Here is a 20,137-nt window from a genome sequence, read left to right on the forward strand (position 1 = left end):
TTGTAGTTCACCCTCAAATTGTTTCATTTTATTTTTTTCCCCTTGCCTTGTTTGGTATCATTCTTTTAAGCCCAACTGAATTTAGTTGTTTTTTCACTGACATACTGCATTAGTATTACTGATCTGAAATCACACAAAGAACCTAAAATCCTAGTAGTATTTTTTACTGTAAAAAAGCCACAGACATGTTGGGTAAATTTTTATAACTTGAAATGCAAATATAAATTGTACATTTGTAAACATATACAACTATTTATCTAAAAATGCAGCCAATACACCTGCCGTTTTTTTCCTTTTCAACAACCATTTAAAAATATTACTAAAACTAAAATGAGAGAACAATCAGGTGTTGCAATAAGATGCCCCACAATTGATGTGTGCCAGTAAAAAAATGTTTGTCCACCAAAAGACAGAGAACAGCACAGGGATAAACCTGCAGGCCTGACAACAGGAGGTGTATCACTCCGCTGGTTTTCTACTTAGAAACAGTGTTTACAAATGTGCCTTAGTGACACTCACTAGTGCCCTCACTGACACACAAAACAAAACGACTACACAACAGAACAACTACACAAGACAACACAACACACTAAGTAAACACTCCACACTAAACGTCACAAATCTCCCACATCTAAAAGCTCTCTCTCTCTCTCTCACTCACTCGCTCGCTCTGTCTCGCTGCCGTTACCGTCACTCCCAAAACTTTCCCCTCTTCCTAAACAACCAAATCCCACGTGTTGACTTTTTTTTAAATTGGTGGCGTGGTACATTTTTCCACCGACAGGAAAGAGGTGGCTTTTTCCCTTTCTTTACTGTTTTCGCGCTGTCCTTAGAAAACGCTTAAAACACACACAAACAAAAACGTGACGACAGTATTTAGAAAAAAGCGTGGCTTATATATATGATCATAACTCTGGATTTACTGGCCTGTAATTAAAATTTAAAAACATTGAAGTCCGAACTTTCAATGTGGGCTGAAATAGAGACTCAGCGTGGCTGCAGCTTGTTGCTATGACAGCTTACATCAGTCATGTGATTTGGAGGTGCAGCGTGTCCGTGGACCACGGAGGGTTAATAACACTCACCTTCCTTCCATTTCCAGAGTGTAACATCCAACCACCTGTGTAAAATCCGAAATTCCCATGGTGTTGTTCAAAATGTGCTCTGGCACAATAATAAGCATCGCTTGCTACTGAAAACAAGAAAAAAGCCGATCCTGCTATGGGCTGAACCATTTGTTACTGGTGGAGGGGGGGAACACTATGGAATATATTCAGTTTTAGCATTTATATTCACTGTTGACTGTAACTACGCTCAAACTGCTATCTTATTTTAATAAACAACACTGTGATATGCAAAACTGGGGTGGTACTTGGGGTGGCAAGGGATCATTTTAGGGTGGCAGTTGCCACCCCATGCCACCCTTCTAGATCCGCCACTGCTGCTGCTGTACCCCGTGTGTGGCCTGCAGACTAACACCTAACACACAGTAACGGTCTGTGCTTACACGGCGATAAAGATCCCTACCCCCCACTTGAATGTAGTAAGAACATCATTTTTGATGACTGTGGAGTTCTTCCTGGTTATATTGGTCGCTTCATGCTCACCTGGCTTCAAGTGACATCGTGGAGTCGTAGTCGGGTGTCAGTGACCTCTCAAGCGTTGATATGTTGAGACATTTGTCACCTTTTTAAAAAAAAAAAAATCCAACTGCTTTGCATGTGTTAAAGTTTAGCGGAATCGAAGCGATAAATGTTGTAAACAGTAAAACGACGTTGGTGCCCAACGTTCACTTTGCTTAACAACATGTAAAACTGTCAGAAACAGAAACGTTCACGCTGATTCAGGTTTGTGAATGTCGTAAAACGATCTGCTATCCGGTGTTTCAGGTTCAGTAAGTTTTCTGCAGTTAAATAAAATCTGTGGTAGTTCAATAAAAGTCAGAAGTTGTTTTGCTGGGTGCAGCTAAAGGTCTGAAGAAGGAGGCAGTTCCCAGCTCAATTTCACCTTCATCCGTAGTGAACAGAGAAAAAAGTTTTTAAAACGACAGCAGATTTAATGGATTGTGTGGAGCATCTGTTGGCTTTGATGTTTTTTGTTTTTCTGCACACTCTCGACCCTTTTATGAGACGATGAGAAAGGTTAACATATAACTGTTGATTTGATCTTCATTGCAAATATCTTATCAGCCAATCACACGGCAGCACCTCACTCCACTTAGGCATGTAGACAGGCTCCATATGAGCTGCTGAAGTTCAAACTGACCTTGAACGTAGCATGATTGCAGGTGCCAGAATTATTTCAGATACTGCTGATCTGCTGGGATTTTTCCAAACTACAGCAGCAGTAGACCACACCGGTGAGGAAACCAGAAACTGAGGCTACAACTCCACACAAAATGTGACAATGGAAGATTTAAAAATGTTGGTGGGTCTGAGGAGTCTCGACTTCTGCTGCGACACTCAGATGATCAGGTCAGAACTGGTCTTAAACAACATGAAAGCATGGCTCTATTCTGCCTCGTATCTACGGGTCTGGGTGGGGATGGTGTATTGGTGTAGGCAGGGGTGTCAAATGGGCCTACTGGCCCACTTTGTAAAATGTGAAGAAAGGCATAGATTTTGGACTTTTAACTGCATTTTTAAAGATATGTGAATCATTCCATGTGTGGTTAAACTTCTTTACACTGGCAGAAGGAGAATTTCACCGGTCCAGCCTACAGAGGGTCAAACACGGCTTTATGTGGCCCACGATGTAAACGGAGTTTGACATCGGAGTTTGACTGACGGCCCCCTTAGTACAGGCTGATCACTGTTTAAACACCACAGCCTACCTGAGTAATGTTGCTGACCATGCCCATCTTCTCATGTCAAAAAGGTCAGATCACCTGAAACCAGTTTGTTGATCATGCCAGCGAGCAAAAGTTTTTTTGTGTTTTTTACCTTAGTATTATTTTGACTATAACCCTCTTTAATGTTAAAGGTGTATGACCCCATAAAACAGATTTTTATAGACAACCGAGGATGAAGAGAAGTTAGACTTTCAAGTTCAGTTTTTAAACAGCAAATTTATTTATCTTTAATTAAAAAATAAAAAACAAAATAAAACCCAACTAAAAGTATTACTATTTCATTGTCACTAATAGAAACAGTACGGAAGCACTGAGTCTTTGAGCACTTTAACCGCTCTTCAAGTATGTTAAATGAGTTCATAGATGATTCCTCTGCAGTGGAAAAACCACCAGGATAGTAGGGTCCGGTTTGCATGATTGCAACTCCAAGCACAAAATTTCATAATAGCAATATTCTGGCTGTGCCGTTACCAGTGTTACTGACTTCACACATCCAGTAAGAAACAAGAACCCACATGTGTCTGACCCAGAGCAATGTAGCTGATGTGCAAGCACCCCGTTCCTTAGAGTGTAGTGAGCAGAGAGAAGAAGTGTTGGTCATAAAAGCTGAAATCTGAAAAGATAGAGCAAAGAGGGGAAAAAAGCAGACGGAAAAAAAACTGAATTACAAGAGCAGAAAAAATAAAAAGTACAAAAAAAGAGAGCTTGGGCGACTATGACTGCAGAACACTGTAGGCTCATTACAGTTAAAAAGAACATAAAAATCCATCAATCAGCTGTATTAAAAATAGCAGTAACTTCAAAACAATACCACTTGAATCAGTTGAAAAGTAATAAAACTCTGAATAATATTTTCTTCTGTGGGGAAACAATGAAAAGTTTTCCCACATGTAAACAAATTCACTCAGAAGAGAGAAATCAAGTGTGCAGTTCCCTCAGCCCCCTCCTTCAACTATGCCCCGTTCACCCTTTTACAGTATGCTCGTGCCACAATTGCACCAGATATAGAAAGTCCATATCAAACATCCAGCCTTTTCTCTCCGTATCCACTCGTATTCTCCTCAAAACGTATTTCATAGAGCAGTAAAGTGACAGACAGCTTTGTAATCCTCCTGAGTGTTTTGAGAAGCTGCTGGAAAAAGAAGGACTGCTGAGATTCATCTCCCCACATGGGCCAGTGTCATTCCTTTATTATCGCTTTCACACCTCCGGTCCCTTCATGTTTAAATTACCTAAATGCACCTTCTCCAGGCCGGTCATCTGGGGTGCAGAAGAAAGCGATGCATATACTCTGAAATGGCATCCCAGTGCCTCCAGAGGATGGCGAGGATAATTACGAGGAGCAACGTAGAAAGCGTGCGGCTGCGGGTTTTCATCAGGGGCACGACGCAGTTAGCCACTGTGGACACAAACACCAAAAGGACTGCCATCACAGCTAGCAGCACATTGATTAGTTTTCCAAGAAGAGTCCGCGCTGTGGCATTCTCCAAACCCTCCAGCTGCACCACCTGCTGTTGCTGCTGCTGCAGCTCCATTTTGGAAATGCGTGTCTGACAAGCCTCCAGCGCCTCCTGCAAGTGAGAGACAAAAGAGTCGGTGACAGAGCTCTAATAAGGAAGCACACGTGTTCTGTTCATCCAAGCGATGTTTACCTGTATGTCTCTCGCTCGTTCATAAGACTGATAGGCGATCTTCTCCTCCATGCTCGCCAGTTCTTGTTTCAAGTTCAAAATTTCATTCTGGTGCAGTTCTGTCAAGTCATTCAGTTGTTCTTCTAAACGTTCACACCTGCAAAGCAGCACATTTCACAAAATGGTACAAGTCCTTCTACATAAACAGACTACACTGCAGAGCACATGACAAATCTACCTGTATCGTTCCTCTTGCAGCCCCTCCATGATCATGGTGTAGTCCCGCTGATAGTGGGCTTTTAAATTTTCAAAGGACTCCTCGAGTCGACCTTGGTTTTCCCGAAGCTCTTGGATCTCGTGGAGTATAGCATCAAAGCCTGAGGCTTGTGCATGATCAAGGGTGTTGCCCTTAGAGCTGGGGGGGCCTCCTGGGGCACCAGGGGTGCTGTTTGCTCCTGCAGAACCAGAAGTAGCACTAGAGCAGTCATCATCACTGGGATACTTTGGGCTGGATGGTAAGGCCCCTGTTCCAAGTGCCCTTGCTCCCCCAGGACCAATGCCCTCATCTCCTTGGGTTTCATCGAGAGAGTCCTTCAGAGCTGCGATGTTATCAGCGCTGCCAAACTTGTTACGGATGATGTTAGCTATTTCTTTCGGCTTGGACACCACGGCTCCAGCTGCAGAATGAGTTGCTTGAGAGAAGCTGGAGAGGCCTCCTGTTACCTGTAGTGAAACAGGATCAAGTCAATACTCAAGAATGCTTTTGTGATATACTGTAAAAAAGCTCTGGCTACATTAAACACCAAGTGTATTGAGACAGTTTGCAGAGCACACACACTTTTCATTGGCACATCTGCAGATCTGTGTATGACTGGGTCAATCACAAATTAAACAAAATTTTGAACCCTTACCTGGTGTGTTTTCAAGTTGAGGTGAGAGGTGATAAACCCTATCCTAACTGACATTGGTTAGAAGATAGAGTACACCTGAACAGTTCAGCAGTCCAGATAATCACAGATAAATCTGTGGACGTATTTTGAATTACCCATTAACCCATTAATTGGCTGTAACCAAGGAACCTCACACGACCACAGGGAGAATGCAGACTCCGCACAACAATTTAATTTAAAAAAAAAAAAGTTAAAAAACTGAAGACTAGTCAATTTTTTTTACTTCTGCAGCTCTAATCTACGTGGCTGATTTGTACAACTGCACTGACACTTCCAATGGCATCATCAAAAATGGCTAAACCAGGTGAAGTGTTGCAGCAGATACTCAGCAAATGGTCCACATGTTCGGTGAAGCCACAGATTAAGATTGTATGATGTTTGTTATCAAGTAAACTGAAGGAAAAAGGCGACAAATATGTTACTGCAACACTATCAGATGGAGAACTTGAGGATTGATGCCACCAGAAAAATAACTAGTCTGTTGTTCATGTTTATGCATTTCAGTCTTAACATTGAGCATTGTCCTCTGTGTGACCTGGGAGCTGCTCTGAGAAAATTCACAAAGGTTTAATATAAATAATTAGTATGGAAGGTAAACGGTAACCACTACCACTGTACTCCTCTACATCGAGTCACATATTTTACCAGTTATTCAACAGAGTTCTGCTTTTCAAGAAAGTCAACAGTGAGAACAACGACTGGCAGTATGTGCAGTAAGTATGTAGTATTTACATGCAGTGATGTATTTCAGGTAAATGCCACAGCACCTTGCAAGAGAGCAGAATGCGGAGGTTTGTCTTATTTGGTTGAGATAATATGAATTTTAGTGTTCTGTTGTCAGGGCACTTTTTTAAGGCATGAGTGCACTACAGGAGAACGACTTGGACAGGATGATTTCAAAGCTTTGAAGAGCTATGAAAAAAAATTACCTAAAACTTTAAATGACGCTTAAAAAAAACAAAAACAAAAAAACCACAGACCTTGGCTCCGACGTCCTTCAGGCCCTGATGCATGTCTCGCAAAACGTCTTTGGGCTGGCGAGGGATGCCGTTGTGCTCCACCTCTCGAAGCTTCCGGTGGTAGTGCTCAAGCTTCCTCTGCAGCTGCTGGATAGTCTGAGCCGACTTTTGGTTCTTCTTCTCGAACACCTGTTTGATGCGTGCACTCTGCTGTTTGTCAGCATTATTGGCCAGTTTCAGGTATTCGGCCACATTGTCGTCACGTGCAGTTTGTTCTATCTTGATTTGTTCTGTGAGCTTGAGGATCTTCTGCTGCAGTTGGGCAATGGCCTGCTTGGTACGCTGGGGGTCTGGGGTACTGTCAACCACGTCATATCCATCTGCGCCGTATGGGAGGGCATTCGGTGATATAGCAGGGCCAGATGCATCGTAACGATCAAGCTGTTCAAGAAAAGTGGAAAGAGGAAAGTTTTTAACCACTTAAAACATAATCAAAAAATTTAAATCACTGTGCCATAGTTAAAACTAACCTCCTCGTTTCATATAGTGTGCTAAACGGATGTGTTTGATCAATTTAGTAAGTCCTGCACTGAAAGTGTAAAAGTATCAACAAATGCACAATTTGTATAAATGGCAACATCATTTTTTATACATTTCTCTAATGTCTCTTGATCACACCATTTCTGTCCAATTCAAAATGACAAAACTGCTCCTGCTGGGCCAATTTTGTAGTTTTAATCATCCTATAAACGCTCAGTAACCTGTGAATCGCTCCTTTTAAACTTGAGATTTAATTTGCAAAGATTTTTTTAGGCCATAAACTGGCAACACTAATCAGCACTAACTGAAGGTATACAAATGACTATTTTCACCTACTCATGCACACACGTTTGCACCCTTCAGAGTGATCTGTAACTACATATTCACAACAGCAGAGGGCGCCTGTCAACAAAATTCCACCTTAACTGTCACTGCCCAGCTCCAAATCCAGAAGGTCCAAGTAGAATAAAATAGGTAAATAGAAGGAAAGAAAAATCATTCAAAAGGCAGCAAGTCAACTCTTTGCAGTGCTGCTATGACAGCAATTTAAATGTTCCCCCTGTGACGTGCTTTAGTTACAAAGTCCAGGACAAGTAACCCGACTCCACAAACTAACACCCTCACCCTGAGGCCACGGGAGAGAGAAACATTAAATCTGAAACAGAAAATCAACAAACACGAGAGCCAACACCCATGACTGAAAACACGACTGCAGCCAACTAAATGACGTAAACCCAAAAAGGTGATGCAAGGTTATGTTATCTAATAACCTGCAAAACAGGAAGACTACTTCAAATTCCAACTGCAGGGTTGAATATACTTGAAATGACAAGGGTGAGGCGTAGAGCAGCTACATAATAATGTAACATCTTCTACAAAGCTCGTGTTTTATGTGTGATCGTAACCCTATTCCCATAATCACAATAATCTTCTGTAACAGCATAAATAAAGTTTTTATATTCATAAATCATGAATTTCTCCTCCTACATGATTTCTGAATCAGTGATCCTGACTGGTGTAGGTTTGTATCCGGCTAAAAAAACGCTTTCAACACACCTGCCGACTATAAAGGTAAAGGACTGCAAGGCTGATGGATGTGATGTTTGGCCACATGCAAAAACTAGCTTTAAATTTACAATTTGTTTATATAAACTTCTTCATCTCAAACGGAAAACTCATCCATTAACCTGAATTTGTGCTTCATTTTTAGTGTCTACTTCTTCTAAAAGTAAAAAACAAAGAGATTGAGAGATTTTTTTTTACTGTCAGCCATAAGCAGACTTTAGCTGAGAGCTGCTGATTACAAGTTACCGGTCCAAAGGTTGTTTTGGGGGGTTTTGCCAAATAATCAATTTAAGAGTTTCCCGCCATATTGAGGTCATGCAGTCTTTCATAACTTTACTTAAATGTCAAACAAACAAGTTTTGAGTTTGTTTAGCCCTGCAAGCCCGCTCTGACCTGAAGTACACTCGGACAGCAAAAGCTAAATTTAGAAAGGCTTAAAGCACATAGTGACCAAACACTCAAAGGCAATCTCTGACCTTCCACCGCTGACAGCTCATCTCCCCATTCAGCAGCTCATCCCTGCGCATCTAAAGCATTAATGGCCTCTTAACAAGTTTGTCCAACTCATTTAGTTTTGACATTCCTGCACACAAATTAGTGCATGAATCAGTTTGTGTTTATTTTTAAAATGTAACTGTTTATTTTTAAATAAGCCAAACAAATTAATCCTGAGTGCAAAGCCTTAGTATTGCACCTTGATTCTGAAGGTTTAGACCTCATCTCTATATGCAGTATAATGATGTCAGGTTTTGCAATGAGAGTTGTACTTCACATCCTGTGCTTTCACAGTACACTGCACATATTTGTATGTGGTTAGAGGTGAGTGTCATTCTGACTTCTGGAACTACAGTTTCCATCCTTGAATCAGGAAATGTCTCATTTTCAAATGAGAAACTAAGTATAAGTAAAGACTCTGGTTCTATTTTTGTCTTTCTACATTACAGTTTGGAAAACAAGCATCTTGACAAGTAATACTACATTAACTGGAGGCAGATCCTGAACCAGCTATAACACACTATTACTGACGTTAAACACTTTTATTTACTGGCAATTATTTCAGTTTAGACTTTTTAGGGCAAACACGCCAGACTTTATCACAAGAATCAAAACTAAGACTCTCACCTTGTCGGGCTCTTCAGTGGAGTGGTAACCAGAGGTCAGCAGCATGTCAGCCAAGGCTGGGCTGCTGGGTGTGTCTGTGGTCGAAGAGGAGCGTGGGCGTCCAGCCTGCAGCAGGGCTTCATGGGTGCTGCGCCGGTGGATCTGTGGGCTACCTTTCTGGGGAGGGTCCCCAGTGCCGCCCGCCTTGCTGCGGCGGCTCTGCAGGCTGGTGCCTCGCTTTATCATTGGTGGACCTCGGATCTGCTGCAGGACACGGCTCAGAGCTGCAGGAGGGGCGGAAGTGGCAGGGGTGTCAGAATCCAAAGGGAGGGCCGAGGAGGCGGGAGTGTCCCCTACTTCTGACCCTACATCAGCAGGTTCGGAGGGAGGGGCGCTTGCGCAGGACGAGGCGGAGTCATGCGGGGAAACGGAGGAGCGTCGGCGCTGTGGCTGGAAGAATTGCTTCAGGCCATGGCCCAACGCTCCCATGTTCTCCAGGGCATTATGGGTGATTTTGGACAAGCCGTGCTCTGACTCCGACGCCCTCCTGCCGAGCTCCGGCTCCGCTCGCCCTCCTGCGTCCGGCTCCTCTGGACTCTGCTCACTACTACCCTGATCCATCTGAGACCTCCAGTTTCACAGTGAGGGTTCTGCTCGGGGTGTGCAGGAGACTAGCTACGCCCCGTCGACACCCCGCCCTCTGAGAGGCAGGTTGAAAGCAGGGAAGCAGAGGGGATGGCGCTCAGTTGGGCCTTTTGAGTGGGCATGCATCTGTGGCTTGGCTCAATGTCATGCTTGTCTACCACAAAAGGAAAATAAAATGTATTATGACATGCAGCAGTGAGTGAGGAACATAATAAGCAGCAGAAGAATAGGAAACAATACTAAGCAACAAAAAACTGGGTTGGCACAGACATGACCTTTTTTTCTGCAGTCAACATGATTCTTAGTTAACTTTTGTTCACAATTTGGATAAAGACAGTAGGTACCCATTTCGGTTCGTGCTGGGCAGATGTACTGGACGTGCTGGTATACCAGTCGTAATTTTTAGCATGATATTAATTTTTTAAAATGCCACTGTTTCGGTAAAAAGACAAAACACCCTCTGTGGCTCATCAAGGGGTTTAAATGTGTTATAATATTCAGATGGGACCTGTGGTGACTGAGCAGCCTTCCTCCTCACAGTTATTATCAATGAGGCACTTGTTCTCGTTGTCCAAAAACACAGACATGCGTGTTAATCTATCGTGTTTTTCTTTTGATCTTATTTGGTGAGATGTCAAATACAGCAAATGGTTCATAAACACTGAACAACTGAATAATTAAAACTTATATTTATTGTTCTTCTACTTGTTCATCATTTTGAGATCTGCTACTAAACTTAATATATATAATTTGTAAGGATTCGTGTTATAAAAATAATTCCCAAATGCTATTTACATTTAGATGCTGATAATCCTGGTGCACTAGGTAGTGTCATCCAGATTGGTTAACACATCCTGGATGCTATGATTATTCTATTAAGATATGATGTAAAAAGCCATATAAGGCAAATATTATTACCCTACAACTAAAGCTACGTTTCCCTGCTTCCTTGTCAAAAGGGTTCGTCACAGCAGGCAGCGCTGCATGTTTGATTTGGCACAGCTTTACGCCGTTTGCCCTTCCTGACTCAACCAAAATAGGAATTTGTGTCTCCAGCTGGAATCGAACAGGTGACCTTTTGTGAATGTGAATGTGTAAACCACTACACTGTGATTAATAATCTGCAACTAATCTGTGAATCATTTACTATTTCTCACATTAACAGCTAAATGGAATGTAATTACAGCTAACCAGGTAGAATAACAGTGTGTGATAGCTGCAAGGGCAATCTGCCACTGGTCAGAGGACGAGAAAATACTAAACTGGAGACACATCAAAGTAACTTGTGACCAAGAGAGACTGTGAATGTTCTGTTTGGATATTTGGTGTTTTAAAAATAAAACTGACAAGTTTGCTGTAATTTGTGCTCATGCTAAATCTCCACGGAGCCGAGCTCATGCAGCTCCTCTGTGTTCAGTAAGGCAAAGCAAACTTGTTATTCGAGGGCTTTTCCTGATGACAGCAGAGCATGTGCCACAAAACTTGGAAGAGTAAGTTTGAATGGAGGCTGTGGCAAAGCTGCACATAACTACACTTCAATGGAAATATTAATGCAACACAAAGGGACATTATATGTAACCTAAAAGCACAACCAGCACCCTGTTAAGGATCAACTCTGTTTAAGTATTTTATTTTTGCAAAGAGATCCTAAAAGTAGATTACTTACGATGATATGTAAGGGGGAAAAAGCACCAGAATCACCACCAAAAAGTTATACCGCATGTTTCATGTCATGACTGTGCCAACCCAGTAAAGCAAAAACATAAAATCTACAAAATAAACAAGTTTAGGTACAGTTTCTGAAATGCTCATATCTGATATACTGCACATGTGCAGATAGTGTCCATTCTTTATTTTTGCCCTTATGTATAAAATCATTGAATTATTACATTTCAGAAAGTGTTCCTTACAGAAATAAATAATCAACGTAACTGAGAATGTTCAGATGATGCTAACAAAGAGACCACAACAAACTAAACGTAAAATAAACATAAATGAAGATCTAAATGGAGAGTGACTACAATCTATTTCTCAACTGAGTAAGGTGCTCCACGATCCACAGCAGCCTCCCCACTTTGCTTCTCATTTTATGAGAAGGCTACATCCTGTAATATAGAGGGCCACTCCAAGTGCTCGGCTTTTAAATGTCAGTTTGTGCTGAACACAGCTCTTTGGGTTTATCAACATGAAACGACACAGTGAGGATGAGAGCAATAGAGAAGGTTAGATAGTTTGTAAGAGAGCTTACCATCAGCCCAGCCTCTCCTCTTCTGACTCACGAATCGGGACTGGCTAAATGAAGCAGAAGCGCAGACAAAAGAAAAAAACATAAATTACAATATTCAAACAACAGGAAAAAGAGAAAAAGAGAGCTGAACACAAGCCACTCAGTCACTAATGAGTGGAATGATGGATATGTAAACCAGCACTGCAACAAACAACTTAACAGCATCCAACATACCGCCCACCGGAAAGCGTCAACAGCCTAGTGGACCTTTGGTTAAAACCTTTAGACCCTGACAGTAAGTTTATGTTTAATACGCATTGTTACTGTTGAATAACAACTACTAGATATACACTACAACAGCAAGACAAGACAACAGCTCATGAATATGAAAACATGAACGCAGCTCAGAACTGCTCCAAGGAGCTGTCACTGCACAGCTCATCTGCAACACATACGAGACGGGGGGATGTAAGCCTTAGCGATTCCTACTTAAACACTTTTTAAATCATTTGTCCTACAAGCTCCAAACCAAACAGCAGAGTTAGCACTACACAGTCTTCTTTGTTTGAATTCATGGGCTTGTTTTGACAATAATTAAACTCAATTATTTTTAAGTACAATTTTCAAGCATGCTGATTTCTTATATCACTAACAGGCAGTTTAACTGGTCTCGCGCCGTGCTTCTGCATGCTTCAAGTATGTGAGATCACGGTCTGTCCCTAATCAGAGTGCTTATGAACAGCAGAGGATTACCAATTAGAGGGTTTGATGTTTTCTAAATCAAATATTCACTTGCTACGTTACGCCTTTAATACATCTTTCAAAGCATAATAACCAAGGGAACATTACAGTCGACGCTGCATGTCACTAAGGCTGTGATGTGGTTTATTTTGCAGCAGTAACTTTATGATGAGCCGTCAGACAGTCTGTTTTGCGAGACACAATGTACCGTCTGTTTCATCGAGCCATAAAGAAAACATCCAAGGCTTAAAGTGATTGAGGACGAGATACTTTGCAGACAAACAGAAAAATGATCCTTTGAGTCAGCACAGCTATGTATGTATCATTTAACAAGTCAGCAGAGCAAACCGGCCCAGAAAACCCTTTGAAATGCTCCATTAGTGACACTGTGACTCATTGCATGCTGGTCCAGCTTTTAGACCTGCAGCGTCTGAGAAGAAAGCTCATTGTTTAAGAGTAGGTGGTGGTGAACAGTTCAGTAACGAAAGGAAGCTCCTTAACCACTTCTTGAAGAAACAACACATTAAAACGCTGCTGTTTAGTTTTAAACTAGTATCTTGGTTCACTCCTGTTGTTGCTCTTGGTTTTCGTATCTGCTGCTTCAGCTCAGAGGAGCTACCTGCTCATAGAGGTATTGAATACTATATTTATCTAAATAACAACATATCCAACAGATTAAAGCATAAATTTCATCTGATATGAGAAACAGAAGCTCTTTGACCACACATTATTACTCTGAATCGCTTAAAAGACTCGTGTGAAGACAAATATTCGACACAGATGTGGAACAACGTCCTACATCTACAATAAAAGTACAAAGGCATCTGAGTCCTCCAGGCTGAGAGCAAAGTGTTCTCTTTGAAGTGGGTCAGCCAACATTCGCCCATCACTCTGTGTACATACAGAGCTGCATGGGCACATCATCTACATGAGGTACGTTTTCACTGCAGAAACTAGCGGCAGGCACGAGGCAGCTCGAGGATGAATGAAACCACAACAGAGGGAACATCGTTCCACTTCTCCTAAATTAGCGGTTTTCAGGAAAGAAAAGGTGGTTAATTGACTTTAGAGAGTTTAAACCAATGCTGCTATGATTCATTTTTTAACCACTGAAACCAGCTGTTGTTGTTTCAACCAGTTGTTGTTTCAAGGTAACCCTGAAACGACCCACAAGTTCCTACACCAGAAATATGCAAGAGGCGTTCCTGTTAGGAGCATGTCAGCAAGTCCTTTTGGAGCTGTGTCTTACTACTGATTACTCTTATTCACACTCATTACCAAAAACTAGGTTGAATGCATTAGTTTATTCCTTAATTTAACTGGGGATAGAGATAGATAAGTGAAAAGATCCAATTAGGATGCAGAAACAAAAATGACTCTATTTAAAAATATTAGAATTATCCAATCTAAACTTATTTTTAAAAACAACTGGCTTCAGACTGACAAAAAGGGCATTCATTGCAGCAGGAGTGTACTTGGTGATAAGACATACCTTCAAATGTGGTCATGAGCAATAGATCTATTCTATTGCCACAGAAAAAGACTCAGTAATCCAGGCAAGTATCCAGCACTGCTTCCTCTGGGTACGTTTTTCCAAATTCAAACTGGCAGAAGAGCTGTCAAACTTCAGTCAACTGTTTCCGTGGACATTTAGAAAGATCACATGCTGCAAAGAAAAAGAAGAAGAAAAAAAACAAGCATTAAAAAGAGACGTAAAAGTGTGTACTAATGTGCGGTAATAATCAAGCAGTTACATAATCTGTATTATTAAGACCACAAGCAGCCATCCTCCTGCACTAAAAGTAGAGTCAATATTTGGCACCAATAATTAATTATAACAATCTTATAAAGCAAAGCTGTAATAGGGTGTTCTTGCAGTGCTGCTGAAATTGATGTATGAGGATTTAAATTAAAAACCACAAGGATTGCCCCTAACAGCACAAACAACAAACCAAGGCCATTTAATATCCGATATTCAATCCACAACAAATGGTTACAGCCATCCCCCCTATGCCAGGAAGCTCATACAACTCTTTGGATGGCAAAATGAAAACATGTAGTTTAATTTTGTAGAGCGCAGGGCCCCCGCCCCCCTGAGGACTTTTAGCTTAATTAACTGTGTAATGTTAATTAATAGTGCTGCATAGCCCAGAGGGATTATGTGCTGGACAGGTTTACGGAGGCAAATCTCAAATAAAATAATGCCACACTGACACAGATGTAAACATCGCTGTCTGTAAGAATAATCTGCCACAATCAAAGCACAAGGGGTGAAAAGGATCTGTGCTTACTAATAAAAAAAAGTCTCCTTTAAATATACTACTGCACCAAAATGACCCTGTCAAGACAAAAAGGCTCAGCTAAATGTATTTATAGCACTAACACTTATTTCAATTCGCTTCAATGAAGTTAAGAGAGGTAAAATCAAACTGTACTGTGCTAATGTTTTTTTCATTTTCTCAACCAGAAAGGTGGTTGAGTACGTTTAAGCTCTACCATGAATTAATAATGGTCCCCGGCATGTTTCTGTTGTTTTTGTTCGTGTAACTGTTATTGATTGATTTATATCACCTGAACAACTCCTCTCTGCACTCATTCTTCATGAAATAAAGGACGGTAGGAAAAGAAAACACCCTGACAAAACCACGTAAGCCGCCCGTCATTTACCCATCACCACACAGCCCCGGCTAGGTAATTACATTACTCGAGGGGTTACAGGTGCATTCGGTGTCATTACATGTGAGGTAACTGTAGTAACGCCTGTACTTAAAAATTGAAAAGGAGATGCTGTGATAAACTAAATTATGTATGTACATACTTGTCTGTATGAGTGCCGTTATTGAGTTACTGCAAATAGTCCGAGCCCAGCGGTTTAACATTAGCCAGAGATAAGAAGAGGATGGAATTAGCAGCTCGCTAGCTTATATTCGTGGGTCCGGGCTTTAAAAAAAAAACTACTGTTGGACATTTTCACAAAACAATCGTGAAATCTACGGCTTTACTTCAGAGTGGTACAAACCGTTGTGCCAGCTAAAGTCAGAAAACATCGCTGTCCCTGAATTGAAGGCTTGGCTGCTCCTCTGGTGGCTAACCGGGCAAGCTAACGTAAGGGAGCCGGAGGGCGTTTATTTCACTCCACGGTGCACACCGGTGTTGGTGTTAAGCGGAGCGAGGTCATGCTTAAAATTCATGATAACGGCACATATCGCAGTGTCAAACACCTGCCCACATCACACCTGAGCTCACGTGAAGCTCTTTAAAATGCAGTCAGTGTTTTACAACCTACATACAGAAGCCGAAGCTCTTTACAGCCACAATATAACAATTAACTTCTCAACAGTTTGTGTTGTTTTTGCCTATTAAGGAGACCTGATTGATTTAACAGTGTGTGTGTATCCTGCAAAGGAACAGAGAGTAGGCTAGCATCACCTCTCACTGCTGCCACGCCTTGTAATGTGGCTTCATATTAAAGTTCACCCAACATCCCTGATTTGAATGTATAAACCAGAAGATGACCGCTGTGTAAGGTGACACGTGTTTATGACAGGCTCTCCAGTGATAGCAGCAGTTCTGCAGGAGTTTCCCGTTTTCAACAAAACATAGCGTTAATGCACATTTAGTAGCTGTTTTATTACACCACATGGCTATTAATGTCATTATTACAGGTTATTTTAGAGCCTTGTCATACACTTACACTCACAAACACAAACAGAAACACAACTTCTTCCCAGAAGCTGTAGCACTGCTGACCTCTGTCACTAACTTATGTACATCTATATCTTGTAAACTTTCCTTTTCACTTGCTGCTATCCTTCTGTCTCAGATCACCCGTGACGTTCATCTCCACCCTGCCTGCACACGTCTTCTTTATCTCTCTTGTGCACTTTCAGGTGCTTTGGATGGTTGACCTCAGGTATTTACATTAACACCTTCACTATCTTTACTCCTTGCATGTCACCGTTCCACCTGCCTTCCTCTCATTCAAACACTGTATTCTGTCTCACGTATACTGACTTTCATTCCTCTTCAGTGCATACCTCCAGCTCTCCAGGCTCCCTGCTCTCACTACAGATCACAGTGTCATCTGCAAATATTATAGTCCATGGAGACTCCTGCCTGACCTCGCCTGTCAACCTGTCCAACACCACCGCAAACAAGAAGGGACTCTGAGCTGATCCCTGGTGTAATCCTAACCCCACCTTGAACTTACCGCACACCTCACCACTGACTCACTGTCCTCGAACATGTCCTGCACCACACTCACATACTTCTGCGCCACTCATGACTTCCTCATGCAGTACCGCGGTTCCTCTCTTGACACCCTCTCATACAATTTATCTAGCTCTGCAAAGACACAGTCCAGCTCCTTATGACCTTCTCCACACTTCTCCAAACATATATATTTATTATTATTTATTATATATATATATATAATAAATCAACAGTATGTACAGTATGTAATGCACTGATGTGCTCAATTTTTGCTCAATTGCACATGTTCATACCGCTCATAAAATATTTCTACGTATTTCTATCTAATTTATGTGCATCAAAAACTGGTAAATCACTCTTTAAAGTGCATTATTCGAATGTTAATAAGTAAATAAGTCATGTTCAGTGCTAACATGCAATATTCTTGCCCAGTCTCATTGCTTACATCCTTCAAAACTACATATCTTTATATACATTGTGTGTACATATATACACACACGTATTTATGTTTTATGCACCATGTGAGGGAGTATAGCTATAATTTCATTATGCTTGCATAATGACAATGAAGCCTTATGCAGCCATACCCAAACAACAAATAGGCTACCAAGATACTGAGTCATGAACACTGGAAACTCTCCTGCCATATGAAATGTTACCATCAAAATCCATAATAGCAGAAATAAACTGACAGCACCAGCACCGGAGAGGGGGAGGCGGGGACGGTCCCGACAGGTGTGAAAATCTCGAACACGTTTAGATTGGAGGTATTGGGTGGCCATCTGTCACCTACTCCCACCAGGCTTTCTTAATCACACCTTCTTGTATTTCATGGTGGCGTATTTAGTCCTCGCAGAGCAGCTTTGCGTTAGCTAATACTCTTTGTACCAGGGCTTGATGGACAAAATCCTTTAGTTTCAGCTAAATGTTATATTCCTCGAATATCCCGACTGTTAAAAAAACATATACACATACATGTATCGTCACTGAATCCGGCTGGGTGTTGTCCCCAAAGTTGAACCCTGACGAGTTACAACATGAGCAGTCAGTTCGCTTTCCGTGAGCATACACATGTAAATACACTCCACATCGCCCACCCTGAACACCCTGGCTGGTAAATCAGGCGCTTATTCGCCGCCTGACCACTCGCAGCTGTCAGTTAGCAGCAGGCTGGCTAGGCTCTCAAAGCTAAACAACATCGCTTCAGCCATGGTTAGCTACAGGCAGCAAACAGGCTCATCGCCAGGCGGCAGCGGCAACCGGATAATTAACCCACCAGCCCTGGAGTGCCTGCTCGCCGGGCGACAGCACGAGGAAACACGTTTCATTCATACGAGGCTTCTCACATTTAAAAAAAAAAAATGTGTGTTTTGCGGGTATCAACTTACATGAGCGCTCAGAGGATTGTGTTGATGACCGTTCATTTCTCCCGATGGTGGACACTCCCACGGTGACGTCAAATAGCGTGCTCGACGTCAGAGCAGTGCCGAGCTCTCTGCCCATCCATCGCGTGTGTGATCCACGCAGGTGAGCAGGTTGACTGCTGGGTCACACGTCCCTGACCTTGCACTGTTCAAGTGAATGTTTTCAGGTGTGGCTGCATATATTTTACCTTAAATTTAACTCAGTATTTTGTTTGGGAATGTTAGGGTCTGTATTTTTACCCTGAATATAAACTTAACACAAAACAGTATAGAAACCTGGTCTATTATTTATCTGTTCTAACAATGCTTCTTTTTAAAAAAAAAAAAAAATCTTACATCATTGAAAAAAAATGTTTATTTCCCTTTAAATGGAGCCAAATTTGTAAGGCAAATACATTTGTGGTTTGAGCAGCAGAGTTTAGTTTGTGGGTTGCATGAAAAGTTTGTCAAAACGTCTCTCCCAGTGCCAAACAGCTTATTCTGCTACTGACTCCTGTTTGGTGTCATTTATTGGATTGGATGATTGAAGGTTGAAGGAAGAGTTTAGTAATTTATTCATTTAACAAACAGGGGCAGAACTGTGGAAGAACCATACACAGCCACAACAGCCTGGCACCTCCTCCTCAGGCTGGTCATTAGCTTGGTCACACACTGCTGTGGGATGGCATCCCATTCTTCAATCAGCATTTGTTGCAAGTCAACCAGTGTGATTCTGTTGCCAAAAATTTGAAAGTAGTCTCCAATCAACCCGGCTCTATGGGGGCAAGAGTTGTCATCTCGGAGGATAGAATTTAATCCCAGACTGTGGAAATGTGCGATTGCCATTGATTGCAGATCAATTACCTCTCTCTCTGCATCTTCTCCACACTTTGACCCTACGATCTAATTGCTATAGGCCGACTCTGGGCTCAACACTGAACATAATGTTCACCCACATGTTCAGGTACAGTGCACATGTTGCCAACAACCAGTCCTGACAAGGACCAGAAGCTCAAAACATTAAGCTGTTTGGTATTGGCACAGAAGTTTTGGCCAGTTTTTCGTGGACGCAACCAACATACTCAAGTCTGCTGCACAACCCACAAATGTATTTTCCTTACAGATGTGTCACCATTTCAGGTAAAATAAACAGGTTTTCCAGTGGCATAAGTTTTATTGCCAAAAAGCATTCTTCTCAAAGAAAGACCAAACACATATTTCCTTACTTTTGTGCTAAATATATTTAAATGTGACTGGTTAATGACAACATAGATGCAGAATTTCAGTTTTGGGTTTAACAGTCAGTTGAACTAGAAGATAAATTTAAGATTATTCCGTTATCAAACAACATTCATGTTGAGAAATAAGAATATAAAGAAACCATACAAGTTAACTTTACAGGAATATCTCCACATCAAAGGAGACAGATGAGGTGGTTAAAACACTCAGGTACCTCCTAATTAAGGCGCCTTGTGTATGTCCTACTGTGAGGGCACCTAGAGGCAGATCCAAGACACGGTGGAGGGATTAAGTCACTCAGGTGGCTTGAGAATATTATGGGGTCCCACTATAAGAGCTAGAGGATGTGGCTATGGAGAGCGAGGTCTGGGTATCTCTGCTAAGGTTGCTGTCCCCCTGACAGGCTCTGAGGTAATTAAGTTTTACTGATTCACAGCAACAGCTGTCTGAAGGTGCTTTATATTGTAAGGTACAGACTCTATTGTTCGGAGAAAACCCCAAGAATCAGACGATCTCTAAGAGCTACCTCTTTGCAAGAGTGGGAAGGAAAAATGTTCTTTTACCAGGACATAA

The 20,137-nt window shown here is 41.7% G+C and overlaps 1 protein-coding gene across 4 annotated transcripts; it reads right to left on the reverse strand.

The window, feature by feature from the left end:
• Window positions 1-3,066: 3,066 nt before the first annotated feature.
• tmcc1b (transmembrane and coiled-coil domain family 1b) lies at window positions 3,067-18,397 on the reverse strand. Of its 4 annotated transcripts, XM_063474064.1 has the most exons (9): window positions 18,311-18,397; window positions 14,203-14,376; window positions 11,991-12,034; window positions 9,119-9,896; window positions 6,413-6,832; window positions 4,721-5,205; window positions 4,504-4,639; window positions 4,084-4,422; window positions 3,067-3,464 (listed from the first exon to the last, which is right to left on the reverse strand). In XM_063474064.1, the coding sequence occupies exons 4-8, from the start codon at window positions 9,716-9,718 to the stop codon at window positions 4,108-4,110; spliced, it is 1,956 nt and encodes a 651-aa protein (XP_063330134.1). In that variant the 5' UTR covers window positions 9,719-9,896; window positions 11,991-12,034; window positions 14,203-14,376; window positions 18,311-18,397; the 3' UTR covers window positions 3,067-3,464; window positions 4,084-4,107. The 4 variants fall into 4 exon arrangements, with proteins under 4 accessions (XP_063330134.1, XP_063330135.1, XP_063330132.1 ...); XM_063474065.1 differs by having other exon boundaries at window positions 3,067-4,422; window positions 9,119-9,381; XM_063474062.1 differs by having other exon boundaries at window positions 3,067-4,422.
• Window positions 18,398-20,137: the final 1,740 nt, after the last annotated feature.

This window comes from Pelmatolapia mariae, linkage group LG5 (assembly GCF_036321145.2).
Source record: "Pelmatolapia mariae isolate MD_Pm_ZW linkage group LG5, Pm_UMD_F_2, whole genome shotgun sequence".
Lineage (NCBI taxonomy): Eukaryota > Metazoa > Chordata > Actinopteri > Cichliformes > Cichlidae > Pelmatolapia > Pelmatolapia mariae.